The sequence below is a fragment of the Lingula anatina genome, chromosome 1 (assembly GCF_051362555.1).
Source record: "Lingula anatina isolate TDL-2025a chromosome 1, LinAna3.0, whole genome shotgun sequence".
Classification (NCBI taxonomy): domain Eukaryota; kingdom Metazoa; phylum Brachiopoda; class Lingulata; order Lingulida; family Lingulidae; genus Lingula; species Lingula anatina.
Window position 1 is genome coordinate 14,504,705 of NC_141767.1, and position 18,292 is coordinate 14,522,996.

The window sequence follows — 18,292 nt, forward strand, 5'->3', positions numbered from 1 at the left end:
CATTTCTTTTCAGAATTAGAAAAAAGACGTAATTCTCTAGTATGATGCAATCAGACCCACCCATCCCCTCCTACAAGTTTCAATCAGTTTCAGTAAACCCCCACACATTTAAAGATCTTACCACTTACGTTTACACCTGGGCGTTATGAATTACAACACTGGATAGATATGTAAAAAAATATCTGATTACTAGAGATAGGTTTGAGACGGAAACATTATACATACGATTACTAACAAGCTTACTTTGGTGCGCCCACTAGTTATACTTTTTTCATGTTGTTTCCATGGAAACTTTATCTCATCCCCAGTTTCATTTCCCTCACACCATGCTGGTGTCAGGGGAATACAGATATCATTCCGTGATAGTTCCAGCTGAAATTGTCGAAAAATGTTGTGAACCTTTTTTGCGCCATTCATCACCAGACCTAATCAAGGTGCCACTTATGTCATTTGTTATTTCCCATTTTTTTTTGATTCATTAGTGCAGGATGAAAACACTCCCCAAGTTGAGTGATAAAAAGTTAGCTTAATGGGGGGAAAAAAGGAACATTGTAGGTAATTAGGACTGGTAGGTAATCAATTACAAAGCAGTGTCAATAATAATAATAAGGTAAAAGGTACTTTCATCATGGCAAACCAGTAGGTACATTTTGAATTGTTCTGCAATTTTTCACATGCAGGTTCAATATAGGTAATCATATTAATAACAGTTGCATGTTTGTAAACATGCTCACATGCATTAATATGGAATTATGCATGGCAACATGTACACTTTCTCTCCTCCACACACACACACACGCACACACACACATTAAATTATGTTATGATAAATCTGAAAAGGTGTCTTGTAGTGTCCTTGACTCAAACCTTACTCCTTAGCCAGATTTTTTTGTTCCAAAAATAAATTGTCAACAAGAACCTATTGCATTATTATAAGTAATGATTTTGAAGAAAGAAATGTCCAATTTTATGTTTATTTCATATAAATTTCAAATCATTCTGTTTTATAGATCTAGTTATTATGCTAGAGACCATATGGACATAGAAGTAAAAAGAGTCCATAAAGAATAGTGGTATCTATTAGTGGGTGATAGTAAGTATTAAATAGCTAGGGAATTGAAGTTTTACCCATGTTTTATTTACTTTTCAATGCTTTCTGTTGAAGTCAAAGTTGTTTTTTCAAGTCAAACCAATTTTGGTAGTTTCATCAAGACTATTTGAACCTATTTCTTCATTGCAATGATTTTTTTATGCTCCTGTCTTGCTTACATAAACACATAAACCAGTTGTTTATTAAGCAAGCTGAGCCCTCTCTCACCTCAGCCAATGCTCCGTGTTATTGACTTATAAAACACTATATTGTGGTGTGATTGCCATCAACTCAATCCTTTATCACCCAGTGTTTTCAAGTTTCAGTATCACAAGTTGCATTATCACTTCACAACCAAATGAATTAGAATTGCCAAGAACACAATAGGTGTCCGTGTCCATGTACTGTGTCCCTGTGCCATGCACAAATGAGAGCACTTTGTGACTCTTCTCTCTTGAGAATGACGTGTGTCACGGGAAGATGTTGATGTGATGAAGATGTCGATAAGTTCATAAACAAGAAATAACAGTTTGTCTTGTCCTCCTCTGCTGTTCAGAACCACAATTTCTTGTAATCCCCAGGCCAAGAGTAATTGAGTGAAAAACCTGTTAAAAGCCTTGCAAAAGCTCAATTCCAGTCTCTAATAAAGTGTATTGATCCAATTTTTGAGAATCAGACACTGCTGTGATACCAAAGCTAACTGGTTGGCATGTGTACAAATTACTATAGAGCTCGCAGAGCTGGTTTTGAAAATGGATAAACTTGGTGCTGCGCACAATTTCCTTACCATTTTTCCCCCTGTTGAGTTTGATCTGATGATGTTCAAAGAATATTGATAAAACAGTTAAAATCAAGACAAAAAATCTCATATGCAAAGATTATGCATTATTGATGGGTTGTGGTTTTGCAATCTGAACTTTTTCTTCTCCATTCTCTCTCTCTCTCTCTCTCTCTCTCTCTCTCTTTTTTTTTTTTTCATACATACGTTAATGTGTAACTTGAGCTTAATGTAACAAACCAGAATATAGGAAGTAATATCTTTTTTTTTTGTTTATTTGCAGGCAGTTTGCAGACTTTTGAAAGAAGTTACCAACAAGCAGAAAAACCAGCCTGCTTTAACATCTTCTACAGCCTCTGTAAGTAAGGGACCTACTTGGCTTCACTGATGCCAAATTACTCAGTTCTCATGTGTGTCTGTAGTGGACTCTTTGACACAATTCTCAGTTTTGAGATGTAGCTCATTTTGGTTCATGAGGATTTTTACCTGGAGCTCTTGTTAAAAAGTTAACCCTATTATTCTGCATAAAAATAACTTTGCAATTCTCAAGAGAAGGCGCCCTAAGTATGAATCCTATTTACTTCAAAGTCCTAGCTCTGTATGGCCACAGCAAGGGGGAAGGTATAGATATTACAGGTACAAGAGAAACCTTGTCTCAATTTTCAGGGGTCCCAAGATTGGTGCTCTGTTACTGTAGATTCAGCAGGTAACATTAGACATTGACCAGTGGGATTGTGGGGAAAGCTAGCAGGAAAACCACCAGATGTTTTCTTTTCTTATTCCTATTGATAAATGATACTGTTTTTCAACCTGTGGATGTTTTTCTCAATATTTTATCACAAAAAACTGGCACAAAGCAATAATTAGTTCAAAATGTGTTGACAAGTTGAGAATTGAGAATGTTTATTTCTTTCTAACTTTTATGTCTTAAGAAGTCACAGTTTCTTTACAAAACCAAGTTTTTTTATTTTTGAAATTTTAAAAAGTAATTTTAGTTTGGAAAATAAGTGAAAATTTTAAGAAGTAATTTTAGTCTGGAAAATAAGTAAAAAAAAAGAAACCCCACAGTTTTTAGAGTATGGTAAGGGCATCTTGCACATATCAGTAAAAACTACAAAATGCATTTTGGGAAGGTATCTTTATTAAGTATAAAAAATAAATTTCTGATCATATTAAGATCATGCTGTCAGCCTTAATATGTGTGAATTTACCCCCGCCTTCTCACTTACGTCATCCTAGACAATTGAATGAAAACTTTGCTCAGTCACCATTAAATTGGAATTACCCAGTCAATTTGCAGGCATCTAGAAAATGGATTTTTACTGTTGACCAATCAAGACTGTCTGCAATTGAAAGAGAGAAAAAAAAAGTTAAGAAAAATTGAGAGGCTTTTTGCACAGATGTTAAAATACAGATTTTAAGGTCTCTAATGTTTTAAAAGTCATTCAGTATAGTAATGCAGTGATTGACATTCTGATCTATTGTTAGATTATTGTAAATTTATATTCTCACCACACCTTTTTTACCAATAAATAACTGCATTGATAACAATAATAGCAACATAAATTTAGACAGAAGTTTTTAATCTCTGATATTCCAGAAACCTTGAACTTGTATTCCTAAATGGATCTATTTCACAATGCCCTACCACAAGCAACTCCCACATTAATTCGAGTTCAAGTAAACTTTTCTCAGTCTCAGTGTTAGATATGGATCTTGTCTGCTGTAGCAATGTACGATAACTAAAGGCTTGCCATTGTGTGATATTATATTGATATTCCAGAGGGAGTGATGTCCTAATGCCATGATGGGAGGCCAGTTTACACAGCCAAATACTGAGAAAATTTCTTTCCTCCCCAGCCAATTGATTACACAGCTATGCTTTCAAGGAGAACATTCGGTTAATGATGACTGGTTCTGTGTCAGCTCTGTTGATATAATGGCAGTCACAATTTTTACATCTTATGCATTTCTGAAGCTTTTTCACTAGAATGCCCACTAATCAGAGCTTTTTAGGTGAACTTCTGCTTTTCAGAAACTTCAGCTATTGATCTGATGGAATAAAAACATGAAATTGTGTATCTTTAGCTGTAGGATATAGTACAGTCCCAGAGAAAAGTTGTCCAAGGGTTACAAGTATTGATATCAGGATTGACAGCTGCTTGCTCTCTATAATGCTCCATGTTATTCTATAATTAAAGGTGTACTATCTATCTTAAAAAAATAAAATGTCCCAAAGTCATATTTTCTATGTATACATATCCTACAAAGCTACTTATCCTTCCCAATTCAGATCTTAAAAAACAATAAAAACTGCAAGTAGAAGTGCATATGTCAATATTTCCTTCTGAAATATACAGGAGGACATGGTAGTCTAAACGTTACGGGAAACATTTAGAACTAAATTATTTAATTAATAATCATGTAACACATCAAAATTTTAAGTGCAGGGATGGTCTAGCAGTGATTTGTGAGCTGAAGAAAATTACTTTTTTTTTGAAGAAAAATTTGTTTTGGCAGAAAAATCCCAGCGATGTAACCTTTAACTAGAAACTTTATGAAAGCCATTCAGGCATGAAGTTTAATTGAGTTTGTGTCTGGCATGCCCTACATGGTGACATTGTTTGATTTCAGCCACACGGATGATTTAAAAATTCGTAATACTGAATGCTTTTTTGGTGTCAGTTGCATTCATTCTTGCAGTATCCTAGGATTTCACCCCAAAATTCAACTGCTTCAAATTAAGATGGCTTGTGCATCACTGGCCACTTTCAGAACAGATGATCCATGGACGAACTGATCTGCAGACTTAATATGGCTGTCCCCACTTGAACACTTGAAAGCAAAGCTGCCTAATTCCCTAATGGTCTTACCACCTCCATTTAATCTCGGCCCCCAGGTTTAATTGCTAGACCCCTGCAGGGATGGCGCATGTGGAGACAGGGAGACCTTTAAGGAATTAAGGGGCTTTGCTTTTATGTGGGTCAGCCATATTTAATTTGTTAATCTGTTAGTCCACAGATCAATTTGTTCTGAAAGTGGCCACAGTTGTGAAAATTGTCTCCTATTATTTACATAACAAAACAAGTATGTGTTAACTTCTGTTTGATATATCATCCCTCTTTCATTTCTCCAACAGGTCCCTGAGCTTGACTTACTATGGCAGTATATTGGCGAGGGAAGCCCTGCTGTCTCCCTGGCGTGTGTGGAGGCGGTGGTGTCCCTGGTGCAGTCAGGAGTGGCGGACTTTGCCTATGTTCTCAACCAGTTTCTTAATCTTACACCATCTACTAGGTAAGTATAAGTGTACACCTAAAGGGAAAACTGGTTCTGAGGCCTGGCATTTGTTATCATCAGTGGATTATAGCAACTATGGTTGTTTGGACATTTGTGTTGAGTGTTGGTGCGATCTTAACGGTACCATGTCCCTGTGCAGCAAACATAACACCTCACTTCTCCAGTCTTGCATCCCTAGCTGGCACGTTGCTGTCTGGATTTTGCCAGTTTTCGAGGTTGGAATGATGACCTTTCAAGACTGGAAAGATGACTTGCCTGATTAATCTATTGTTGTCTCACCAGATTATGTCTTGTCCAGCTGGCTCTTTGTTGGTCATCGAAATTCATAACAGGATCAGCAAGTAGCCCAGATAATCTCGTCTTGTCACAACTGCCCACTGCCACCATGTAAGTCACCATACAGGCCAGCTGTGGGACACCTTTGTGGATGTGGACTTCCCTGTCACATTACTGATGATGTCACATGACTGATGATGTCACATGGACTATTTCAGAACTGGTTCATTTTATGACACAGCATATGGTGTAGAAATGTTGCTTTTGCACAAATACAAAGCTGTATTGTCATAGCTCTTAAAAAGTATTGAAAAGTGAGTAGTAATTTGAAATAGTTACTAAATCACTTTTGCATAGTGGTCTGCTTGAAAGCATTTACATTTATGGGGCCATCACAATGAATTTTGTTGACCTAGCTAATGCACACTAATTATGAGGACTACTTGAAAAATTAAGAGTTTCTCTATATTCTACGCTGCACTCAGCCAGAGTCCACATGGAGTTAGTGCGCATTAGCTAGCTTGCCAAAATTTATTTTGAATGGTCCCTATTGTGTTGCAACACTATTCTCTTCTAGCCTATTTCAAGATTAATGAGTGCTGCTGTATTTCATTTTCACAACTGATTTTCAAGCAAACACACATAATCAATGTGAGAGAGAAAGAAAAAAATTAGGGATAACTATCATGTATCAACCAAGCAGATACATATCTAAATGACTCCGGAAAGAGACATTTAATATGTATGACCATAAAAGTGAAGTGAAACATTCACAGTTCTTCCAACCCTAAAGCCCATTGACTTTTCATCATTTTTTTTTTTTTTTGCTTAATCCAACTTACTGCTGACGGATCACACTTGATCAGCCTTTTCTTCACGCAACTTCGTACTCTCTGTGGGAAAAAATTTAACACTCTGGCTGATTTAAATTGATGAAGCACGATTAAACTTTGATCTCACTAGATGAGATAATTGGCTTTCCCTGGGATGTGACTGATGGCTAATTAAGCCTATTGTCATTTACAGATTGCTTTATCAGAATTTCTTCCATCAAGAACTGTTAGAAATGGATTACAGCAATGTGTTTTTGCTGCTGTGATTCACATCCCCCAGCTGATTGCCACTGATTCTGCTAATTGGTTGATTGATGCTGGATTGGGAAATGGTTTTGTCAGCTATTATTTTAATTGACTTTGCTCTCTGCTCTTGCTGTTTGCTATCACATCAGTTTCTCTCCATTTGTGTTTTTGTTCCTCTCTCTCTCTCTCTCTCTTTCTCTCTCTCTCTCTCTCTCTCTCTCTCTCTCTCCTGAAGGTGCCGATATTTTTGAAAATTGTCATGTTCAGAACCATCTCTCTTATCTTTATACACTCCACTGCACTGCCTTGTCCATCTTGGCTGCCATGCTTCTGTACTTCTTAGCCTGCTCATAATCACATCTTATCAGCCAAAGAACTAATTAAGCAAGCTCTTCTTTTCAGATGCCCCCAGAGTATTGTGGAGGGAATTACACAACTGATGCTGTTACAGTTACAATTAGAGATTGAAAAACAAGCCAAGTATACATGTTCCTATTCTGTCAGGTATGTTTTCAGTGTTGTGCTTGACGTACTGCATTGAACGAGAGTCAGCTGAACACAACTTAAACATTTAGAATAGCTGGTATTCGTGAATGGATTTTTTTTATCATTTTTAAAATTGTTTTTTTTCCTGTGTATCCCCAGATTCCTCCACTTGAAACACATTTGCATGCACAAACACATGCGCAACACTTACATTAAAGTACATGACTTTCCTCTGTGTTTGCATGTTTTTAGCATATACTACATGTATGAACAGTGTCTATTGTTCATTACATGTTTTATGCATAAAGGCACAATAAATCAAATAGAAGGTAAGTATTTGCTCTATGAATAGTTAAATCTGAGCAAACCATAGCAAATAATTAGATTTTATCAAGAGTTTTGTAGATCTTATCAAGAGTTTTATGGATTTTATGGAGAGTTTTAAAAAATTAAGTGACTGTCATCCAACTTATATAGCTCACCAAATGATAAGATGAAATGGATTAAGATAAGCAGAAATTATTTGACATTTTTTAATGGATTTGGTTTTTTTTTTTTTTTTTGTGAGGTATGTATTTGGATGCTCTGGTATATTTAACAACAATATAGTATGAATAAAAACTTATGAAAGATAATTGATTAAACATGCATTTGAAATCAAAATTTTGCCACATAACCCAATATAGTTTCAAATAACATAGTTTAAAAAAAATACGAGAGGGCAGCATTTCATATTTCCAGGAAAATGATATTAGAACGGATAATTTGTTTTCTTTCTGTGCGAAATATGATATAACCTACAGTTTTTTTTGGCAAATCATTTAAATAATTGTGCTATTCCACGAAATAGTAATGAGCAGTACGTCACAATGTCATTTGGTGGGCTTATATGAACTGGAGTAATAGAGAAGTAGGTCAAATTTAAGACCAGAAATGAAGAAGCTGCAGTCTAAAAGATCTTTTATGGCTGATCGAGTGATGAACTTTAAGCCATGGTGTGTGTGTGTGTGTGTGTGTGTGTGTGTGTGTGTGTGTGTGTGTGTGTGTGTGTGTGTGTGTGTGCACAAGTATGTGCATGACATGTACACACATGAATGCATGTGTACATGCACACAAGTGTATGGCTGTGTGAGCCTGTGTTTTCTGGGTTAAAGTCAATATTACTCGGGGACAACTGTCCCTAATCTGGCTGACTAAGTAAAAACTACTTTTTGACATTAAGTCATCACCTGCCTACAGAAAGGTATGGTTTAAGACCATACCTAGATGGAGCTAGTAGGATCAACCCATCTCCGAGTGGTTTCTCACTTAATTGCATTTAGCTTAAGCGGCTCTGATGTCTGGCACACCTGCTGAAGCTGTTAAGGGGTAAGTAACTATCATTAAGCAGCTTCAGTAGGCGTACCAGACATCTAAGCTGCTGAAGCTGAATGAAGTTTAACGAGAATCTTCTCAGAGATGGGTCGATCCTGCTTGATCAATCTGGGTATGGGAATAGGGTTTAAGAGGCCATTCAGAATAGAATATCTGAGGATCAGTAGATGACTCCACATGTGCCAATAAACATATGAAATCATGGCTCTGAGGTTTAATTGCTAGAGACCACCAGCGCATTTGTCAAATGTAGAGTTCTCCATATTTGGTCTGTGGATCAGTAGATCCTCGGATCCTCTGTTCTGAATGGCTTCTAAGTCTCTGGATATATTTGATGCAGCCTTTGTTCTGGTAACTTTGGCTACTGAGAAGACCACAGCTCCAGTAATCATTACATGTTATCATTTTGACTTCCAAAGTAAAAGCTCATCATTTTAATTGGAGTTGTCAGTGTGGGATATTTCGAAACATAGATAATGGGACAATGTGAATGCTAATTATACCTAAGCACAGTTTTGAGTGATTGATGCATTTTAATGGAACATTTACCCTTTTTTTGCTACTGATATTAGGGTAGTTATCAGGGTTTGAATGCCTTATTCGCAATCTAGCAGCAGTGAACAATTAACAAGTAATCCAATAATTGTCCACATTTTGTAATATGAACATTGATATAGTGCAATTTTGATTTTTTTCTCCTAAGCTGTCATTTCCTCAGTTGTCTTGATAGGTTCATAAATGAAGTCCCACTGGACTGAGACTTCTAAATTGCTGGTAAATAGGTTTTTTTTTTTTTTTTTTTTTTTTTGGCAGTGCTTTTATGAACCTAAAACAACCCAAGTTTTATGAAGTATTGTTTAGAGTATTTTTTAAAATAAACTTCATGAATGTGATTCAAAATTGATTCGTTATTGCAGTAGTAGCATGGTATAAAGATCAGGAAGTTGACCTTGAAATAATTTCCTTTTCTTTTCATGAGTTGACTTGTGACAAATGATTGTAAAGTGTGGTAGTGTAAGAGCAAATAAAAGCAACATGAAACTCCTCTACTTTGTTGGTATCAAAGATGTAAATCTGAATGAATTCACTTGCTTCCTTTTGTTATTACTCAGTCATCTATGAGGAATTAGTGTCTATTATGTATGGTTTCAGCATATTGGATATCAGCAGCAACAGAAAAGCTTATTATTCAAAATGATTGGATTTTGTTTTGTTCTTTTATCTGCCACAGTCGAGCTGAAATTCATCATAGTTAGAATGGAATTGTTGTCAACTTTTGATCATTGTCTTTTTCTGTGTGGCTCTAGGTAAACTTTTCCATATAATAGCGTGATTATGTGGTTATGTTTGCAGAAATGACAACTCTGGTTCTTTCTCTTTCTCAGCAGATTTAGAGATGACTGAAGAGTATTTGAGAGAAAATTTATCCACAAGAAATGATGATTCTCTAGTGAAATGCAGTGGTCATGTTTTAGTTGAGATGTAGGTTACAAATGGTTAGGTGAAACAGTTCAACCTAATCATTCTGACGTATTTGCAACTCATAATGATTCCTATTGGGTGGTAGCACTTATAACTAGAAATTCTTTTAACAAAACGTTATTTTTTAAAAGTATATAGACAACTGAAAATGTTTAATATAAACTTTATGACTAAAGAGACACACATAATTTTTTTTAGGTTTTGCTAAAAGAAATGAAAAGCTTGTACATTGTTTTTAACATACTTTCAAAAATGATAATATCTAAAACTTGTTTAACGTGCCTCTTACTCCTCAAAATCAAAAAGTGATGTAGAATGTAGATTGTAACTGTGTATTTATCAGTTTTAGATTTGGCATAAAAAGGAGTGTTGGATATTGGGTATTTTGCAGTATTTTGATTCCATCCTGATTGCAATCCAATAACATAGCCACAAATGACCACATGCTGTGAACCCACTGCGATATCTTCCAACCAACATATCCTGCAAGTCGATTCAACATTCTTAAGGGGGGCTGTACCCAAATATGGCTAAAAATCACATTTCTATAGATAAAATCAACAGTAAGTCTTCAAAGAAAAATCCCTGAACCCCTTTTGTAGTACTTGTTAAAGTTATAATACCATTAAAAGCATGTTTATAACTGTCGAGATGCCTGAGAAAATCAGGAAACCGAAAATGATGTTTTTCCCCCAAAAATCCCAACATTACTTCACACGATGAACTTGGAGCTATGTTTCAAGCATAATTAGATGTTTTGCAGATATATTAAATGAATGCTACAGGAATAAAAAAAAGCTAAGACCTTTAATTTAAGATAAAATTTCCAACCTGCAGTCCTCCCTTAATGGCCCAACTCACCACATAGGTGAGTAGATGGCCTCAACTGATTGCAATCAACTTTTGTTGAACCATACTATCAGGAACATTACCTCTGAAACAGCCAGGTATATATCAAAGTACTAACTAAGATTCAGTAATTCAACTTCAATCCTGTTCAGAATATGTCTATTGCGTGGGTGCTATGATCCCACAAGTCTTCAATAAACCTAGTTATCGATAATGCACGTCCCCTGCTCGGGATACCATTTATGAAAACCATAACGCCATTGGGGCATGGGGGATGGGAAGAATGAAAAAAAAGTAATTCTATGCTAATGCACTTTAGTAAGCAATCTGGTATTATCACAGATTTGATTATGGATTTTTTTTTGTGAAAACCTAATACCATAGAGGATGAAATTTGTTTGTGTGATTGACACAATGGTGGGATAAAATATCAGCTCTAATCCTTCAATAATTGCCGCTTTCAATTGAGGTCTTTGCAGCAGTTTTTGCGGCAGTGTCATTGGGAAATAGTAGTTTGCGATGGAAGGAAGCTGTCAGTGTAGCTAGAAGTGTTGTTACCCAACTAAATTTAGCAAGGGATTAAATGTTGGGTCTGGGAGATATGTAAAGCACATCTTAAGTTTTTTTTTCTGAAAATATCTTTTTTTCATCTTGAATTTAAGAAGATGTCTGCTGAAATACAGTACATACAACATTCAGCTGCATTGTCAGCCAAAACTGAATTAAGATTCCACTGCTAGTGTTGTGGGAATATTTCCAAAAACTTTCAAAGATGTCTAACATCCATATCCATGTCCAATATCCAATGTCAAAGGAGAAATTAAAAATGAATCACATACTGGCACTCTGGTGTTTAAATTTCAACATGACAACTGTACTTGTGTGTCCTGTATTTGATTCAATGTGATTTAATCTTCATTTATTATTAGCATGCAACTCGATGCATGGAAAAAACATGACTACATTTTATTATACAAATAAAGAAATAATAACAGCAATATTCCCAGTGCAAAAATGCTACCCTGATAATTGGTTATATTAGTTAGCTCATGGTCATATCCCAACATTTGTTCTGATTGTAGATAATAACAGATGCAGAGATGGGAAATTGCCCAATGAAATCAAATTTCATAATATCTCTCTGTAACTTTTACTTTTACAGTGTTTGCCATCTGTTACAAAGATTCAGATTGAAGTATTCTTTATTGCTACTCTCAATTTCCTATATTTTATTTCATTATGATGTATTTCTCATGATGTTTCAGGAGCCCACCACACCCTTATATTACTGTATTGACCAACCGCCCAGAGAGCTGGCCTCTACTCCAGACCAAGGTTTCACATGTACTTCTGCACCAGGTGGACAGGTATACAGTCTTTAACACACATACACACACTTGCACACACACATATGTACACATGCATGCATGTACATTGGGTTTGCAGCAATTAAAAAGGTATCTGCCAACATTATAAGGTTAGCGTAAATGACTGTATCAAACAAATTCGAATAAAATGAAGAGCTTTTAGTTTTTGGTAACTGTATTGCAATATGTATTATTGCTGACATATTCAACCCTACTGCCATGTCAAGGTACTTAATTGCTTTTAATAAAATTCTGTGTGTGTGTGTGTGATTGAAAATAGATGCTTGATACTCTCCACGATTATTATAGTTTTGCAACGTAATTAATGTACTACACATTAAACCCTTTATAGTCAACAGGGAAGTATGCCATAGGTTTTATCACTTCCTGAAATGTAGTTCATTGCTTTTAATAAAGGTCTCTGTGTGATATGTAAATATCAGGTAAGAATAAAAGCTGAATATTGTGGAACAATGTTCTCAGTGTGGTCAAAGACCGCATATTAAGTCCAAGTTTTGGACATCCAATTTCCTGTTGTGCCCCTTGGTTCACTGCCCTGAATCTTATTAAATGTTATTCTTTGCAACTTTTCTGTGGTTTCATAACATGTACGAGGCAGGACAAAATGTGATACCAGGTGAAAATACTTTGAAAATATCTTCATCAGATATTAGATTCACATAAAGATTTACTGCTCAAACATTTAAAAAAAAACTTCACCTGTTCAACTAAAGTAATATTACCTTGAATCCAGGTGATGTCTTGCAATAATTTAAAGCTGATGGTAGATGTTTCAGCAGTAATTTCATTGGTTTCCTCATTTTGTACTTTTGCTTTTGATATTAATACTAAAGAAAACTACATCACAAGATGTTTAAAAGTTGGCCTTTTTGATCCTCATGTAGAGTTTGGGCAGGTTTTTTGGCTTTTGTCCTTTCATTGGTTCATTTTGTTTGATTGAAATATTTTACACATGTACCAAATGGTAATCGAGCTGCAGTAAAAAATCTGCAAATAGTCTGAGTCAGGTAGAAATGTTCAAGTAAACTCACTTACTGTCTTGGTGTGTTTGTGGTTATGATCTCCTTCCCATTTAACGAAGTCTTTAAAAGTACTAATATATTAATTGGTCTGACTTCAGGCAGGTCAGGCCTCATTTTTTTAAAGTTCTTTAAATGCATGAGCTTAGACACCTATTGCTAGTTGGCAAAATAGACTTATAGATTCTTTGTGAAACATACTTAGTTGGTTATGCTATAGTAGGCTATGGTAAGTCAAATAGCGGATTTTAGTTAACTTTAGCTTTTTTGAACTGGGGCCTGTGAATAAAGTCTGTAGATCACATACCTCTCATCTTAATGGTGATTACTTTTAAGGTTCAGCCAATAATCTGCAGGTATACTAGACAAGGTGCCATTAACAACTATAGTCAAATACTTAATGATTTTTATATAAGATTATACATTTGGTACAGGCTTTACAATGGCCCATGAATCATTAAGGGAGCTATGAAATTTGATTATAAAAATTGTAATTTTTATCATGACTGTCTTTTTTATTGTAGATGTCAGATACTAGATAATTCAGTATCTAGGGGATATATTAAAACAAGCTCTTAAACCAACTTAAAGCTAAGTGACACCCATTCTTTGCATTTTCACTGTTAAGTAGGTTAAACTGAAATTGAAAGATTTAGGAAGACAAAAATTTCCCTTCCTTGGCTCTTATCAAAAATAATAATATTAATAAATTAATAATGCAGATGTCACTTTGCTAAATGGACTCTCTTGAATGCCACAGTGTACAATAATCAATGGCAGCGTGTGTGAAGGACTAGTCTGCATATATGCTCATTAAAAATCACATCTAATATTTCTTTCCTTTAATCAACTGAAATTACATATGGCACCATACTCCCCATGGTGTAACGCTAAGCCAATAATTGATGAAATGCTAATAATTAAATGTGAAATTTCATTCCATAACAGCTTTGCTAATCAGTGTGGTGTAATGGTCATCATAGGTCTTCATAAGACTTCTTGAATTAGTTATTAGATCATCATAGGTCTTTATAAGACTTCTTGAATTAGTTATTAGATCATCATGCTCTTTATAAGACTTCAAATTAGTTATTGCATCATCATAGGGCTTTATAAGACTTTTTGAATTAGTTATGACCAATGGCTGCAGTAATAAGCTTTCTACTTGTAGGTGGGAGATTAGGGGACATGTTGTTCTCCATGTGGGGGCATCACGCAGATGTTACGCAATAAATGAGCTTAATTCCAAGTTGACGACATGTGCGAACAGTATTCTTCGGTCTAGTTGTAGCATGATGCAAAAAATGCGTCACTAGTTTGCAATTGGCAATTAATGAATTATTTAGAAAGGAAAAATTCTTGCTGTTCACAGCAAGGACATAACAGTAAATTGACGTCACTTTGACATCATTTTGATGACCTTTGCTGTCTTTGGAATCAAATGTTCAAACAGTGGAGGTGTTTTTAATCTTATTTCACGACAAATGGAAATTCAAGGTTCTTTCTCCCTCCTCTGTGTCCACAGGGGACAGAAAAGCTTCAGATAGATGGAGCTCCAAGAAAGCTCAACCTAACCTATCTGAAACCACACCTTCAGAAACCATTTTCTTCTATAAGTTGTTGTTTCTCTTACTGATGTTGTCGATCTGTTTTGATAGCTTATAAGAAGAACAAGTATTTGATATAGCATTATAACATCAAACTGTACACTGATTGTAGTTTTAATAGAAAAGAAGGAAGATTGAATTGAATACATTTCATTGTGTAGTCTGGGATATAGACAAAACATCAGAGCTCATATCATCTGCATGTAAGTGTCCAGGTTGTGATTCAGTATTCATCTTTTTATGGTATGATAATGTTGTAACAGCTTGGAATAATTGTAATAATTTGAGAACTTGGGGGGGGGGGGGGGGATTTGATGTAATATAAATCATCATCAGGAAGAAAAACGTGTTTCAATAAAGTTTTATAAATTTTACTGATTTGGCATTGTTGATAGGCTGTTTACCTTTTGTAGAGTGACAGTCATTTTCTGATCAAGAAAAACAGCTGTAAAGTCATTTATCTTTGTAGAAAATAATAATGTAGCATGCCAATTATTAAAGTGGCAGTCATTAATTTTTGATTCTTTTGCAAAATCATTTCGGAAGGTGGGTAATTCAGAATTATCATCTAAACTAGTGGCCAGTGTTTGTCCTGACAAAGTGAAAAAACTGTTAACTTTCATATAACAAGCTTGATTTGAACTCACATCTGAAGTCATCTAAGGAAAAATCTTTACTGTTTTGTTCATGTAATTTCTTTTGAAAGAGATTCGGAAGGAAGTACATGTAGGTAACAGGCAAAACAGCAGTGGTTTCCTGGAGAGAGGCATTTTTTTCACCATGTCAAGATAGATTCAGAACTGGGATGGTAAGGTGGAATGATATCATTATACTAACCCCATGCTGAACATGTTTGATAATGTGAGTGGAAACAAGGGAAGCCAGAGACTTGCATTCTCATCTTTTATACTCATCTCCCATTTAATGAGATACCCTAGAAAGGTTTTTTGGACAGCAAGTGGGATGAAACATGCGAGTATGTAACTACATTCCACATTTTTTTAATACTTCTTTACTTTCTTTCTTGATTTTTCCCTTGTTACTTGATTTGCATCCTGTGTCAAGTGGGGATAAAAGCTAACAAGATAGAGGAAGACATAAACCAATTGATTTCCCTTTAGCCAGTGTTTTCGTCCTCTTTTCGCGCAATTCAAAGAAATTATGCATCAGATCAGGGAATTGATGGTATATAGTGAGAATCATGTTGGTGGTATTTATTGTAGATCTTTGATATATATATATATATATATATATATATATTTTTTTTTTTTTTTCTTTTTTCATTTTTTGTATTTATTTTTAAATGATCTGAAGACAGAGAATTACTTGACATAGATATATGGGTAGTAGGTAGAAAAGAATTTTTAAGAAGACTTACAAAGTTCGTAGAGTTAGTCAGTTATTTTCAAGCACCCAGACAGACAACATGGTAGAGATTTTTATTACAAATTAAAGTGAGTGCGCATTCAGAACAGATGATCATGTTGACCCCACATGAAAGCATAATCTCCTGATGGTCTCCCCACCTCCACACACGCCATCAAACGGATTAAATCTCGGCTCCGAGGTTTAATTGCAAGGCCCCTGCAGCGATGGAACGTGTGTAGGCGGGGAGACCGTCAGGGGACTAGTCGGCACTGCTTTTGAGTGAGATGGCCATATTTAGTCCACGGATCTGTTAATGCATGGATCAACTTGTTGAGAATGCCCTCTGAATGTGAAGTGACTACTTATTTTCAGGCTCATTAAGACAAAGGCCTGAGGCCCAGGGTAAATAGTTGGGTTTAAATACTGTATCATCTGTCACCCCATTTCCATAGATTTTTAGATCGATCTATCCCTGTGGGGAGTCTCACTAGATTACTGTCAGCTTGGCCGGCTTAAGTGTCTGTCCCACCTACTAAAAGCTGTAAGGGGGTAATTAACTATGGTGCCCGCTCGGCTGACTGCAATTTAGCGTGAACACCCTGGGAGTTAGGTCGATCTAAATCTTAATCTTTAGATCGATCTAAATCTCAAGGAAAGCACCCTATGACACTGAGGGTTACGGGTGGGGGTGGAAAACAACCCCCTTTCAGGACACTCATGGATAGGGGTTTAGTGTAGAGAAGAACCCTTTAGTTTGTAATAAGTCAATATGACACGCATTGGGAAAAGATTTTGATTTTAGAAGTTAATTAACTTGGATCCCTGGAAAACGCGCCCATAGCTTGATCCTTAAACCTGGTGTCTTATAGACTAAAACTTGGATTTGCCTTTGGTCAGTACTGGAGAATTGCAACAGGGTTTTATTGACATTAATTGCCTGGCAATGATTATTCTAACTGGACCTTCTTCTGCCACCTTTATTTCAATTGAAAACATTGGAGATACATCTTACTGGTAGTTTGGAGGTTATTTTAGATTTCAAGATCATCTTACAGAATTTTTAGATGAAATGATCTTGTACATTTGGCAGTTAGATAATTTGAGATTTTACCTAATCCCATGATCATAGTCAGAAGACTCTTTAAAATTGTTACAACCGTGGCATAATATTTGGTATTTGATTTCTTGAACAAAAAATTTAGTAAATGTTGATGTAGATTATCCAAGGCTTCCATATATCATTAAGGTATCCCATACCTGTTGTGTAAACCCCTTTGATAAGTTTAGTTTTAGAAAAAAAAATTGGAAAAGCTGCAGCTGATAAGTTACTCAGGTAGCTGTTTTTCACATTTTTCTCTTTATACCCTAAGATGCAGAAATACCAAGAGCCAGATAAAGCCTAAAAAATTGCGATGCAATCAATGAGATCAATTAAGTTAAGGAAACAAACATTTGATTAACCAATTTGCTAATAGTACAGCCAGCTGATAAAATCACAAGATTCTGATTATTTGCTGTTGGTTTTGAACAAATAGATGGCTAGCAACCGTATTGCCACAGAGCATTTCTTCGATTGCTCGAGTGCGCTGCTTGTTTTCATTAAGGATAGGAGGTAGCGTGAACTTATTGGGGCGGGGATGCATTTATTTCAACACAGTTGTCGATGTTCACAGGATTACTTTTAATATTCCACCATCTGCTAATTGCTGTGGCACAACTGGAGAAAGGAGATAAATTGCCATAGATGACAAATCTACACTTGGAATCCCTTTCACACTCCCATATTGAGTTGTCAGTCCAAAAGAATGGTCTAATCTGTGACTTTTGTCTGTCTTGTTCAAAGTCTAGATTGCCATGAATTTGTAGACATTTCTTTGATCAAAGGACCACTCATTCAAGTGTATAGCTATAGACTCGCAAGAACAATATAAGTATGCCATTACAATAGAAGTTGCATGACCAGCTCCTTGGAATTAAAATCCATATTGGGATAATAAAAACCTTTTCTGACTGCCTGTCATTTCATATAGGTTACTAAGTAATGCTGATTATTTTACACCTGCACGTGCACATACACGTTTAATAAATTGTAGGAAATGAGCAACACCTTGAAAAGCTTTATGATAACATTTAGTATAGAAATTGTAAACAAAATTGATATGTTGATTTATTTGAATAGTACCCATTTAACACTGAACA

At 35.5% G+C, this 18,292-nt stretch overlaps 2 protein-coding genes across 7 annotated transcripts in view; one reads left to right on the forward strand and one right to left on the reverse strand.

Moving 5' to 3' along the window:
* Positions 1-18,292, forward strand: part of LOC106179819 (focadhesin) — a 77,090-nt gene that overhangs the window by 17,907 nt on the left and 40,891 nt on the right. For 3 of the 4 annotated variants that reach the window (XM_086999896.1, XM_086999897.1, XM_086999892.1), the window contains 4 exons: positions 2,152-2,226; positions 5,008-5,162; positions 6,923-7,024; positions 11,977-12,078. In XM_086999896.1, coding sequence (XP_086856022.1) covers positions 2,152-2,226; positions 5,008-5,162; positions 6,923-7,024; positions 11,977-12,078 — 434 coding nt within the window. Of the gene's footprint in view, positions 1-2,151; positions 2,227-5,007; positions 5,163-5,583; positions 5,756-6,922; positions 7,025-11,976; positions 12,079-18,292 lie in introns of those variants that run through there. The other variant, XM_086999901.1, reaches the window with a different exon arrangement.
* LOC106179820 (FMRFamide receptor) overlaps positions 1-18,292 on the reverse strand; it is a 34,492-nt gene that overhangs the window by 13,855 nt on the left and 2,345 nt on the right. The window contains exon 1 of one of the 3 annotated variants that reach the window (XM_086999937.1): positions 5,027-5,190. The exons of the other annotated variants lie outside the window; for them this stretch is intronic. The gene's annotated coding sequence lies outside the window, so the exon portion shown is untranslated. Of the gene's footprint in view, positions 1-5,026; positions 5,191-18,292 lie in introns of those variants that run through there. 3 annotated transcript variants of the gene reach the window in all.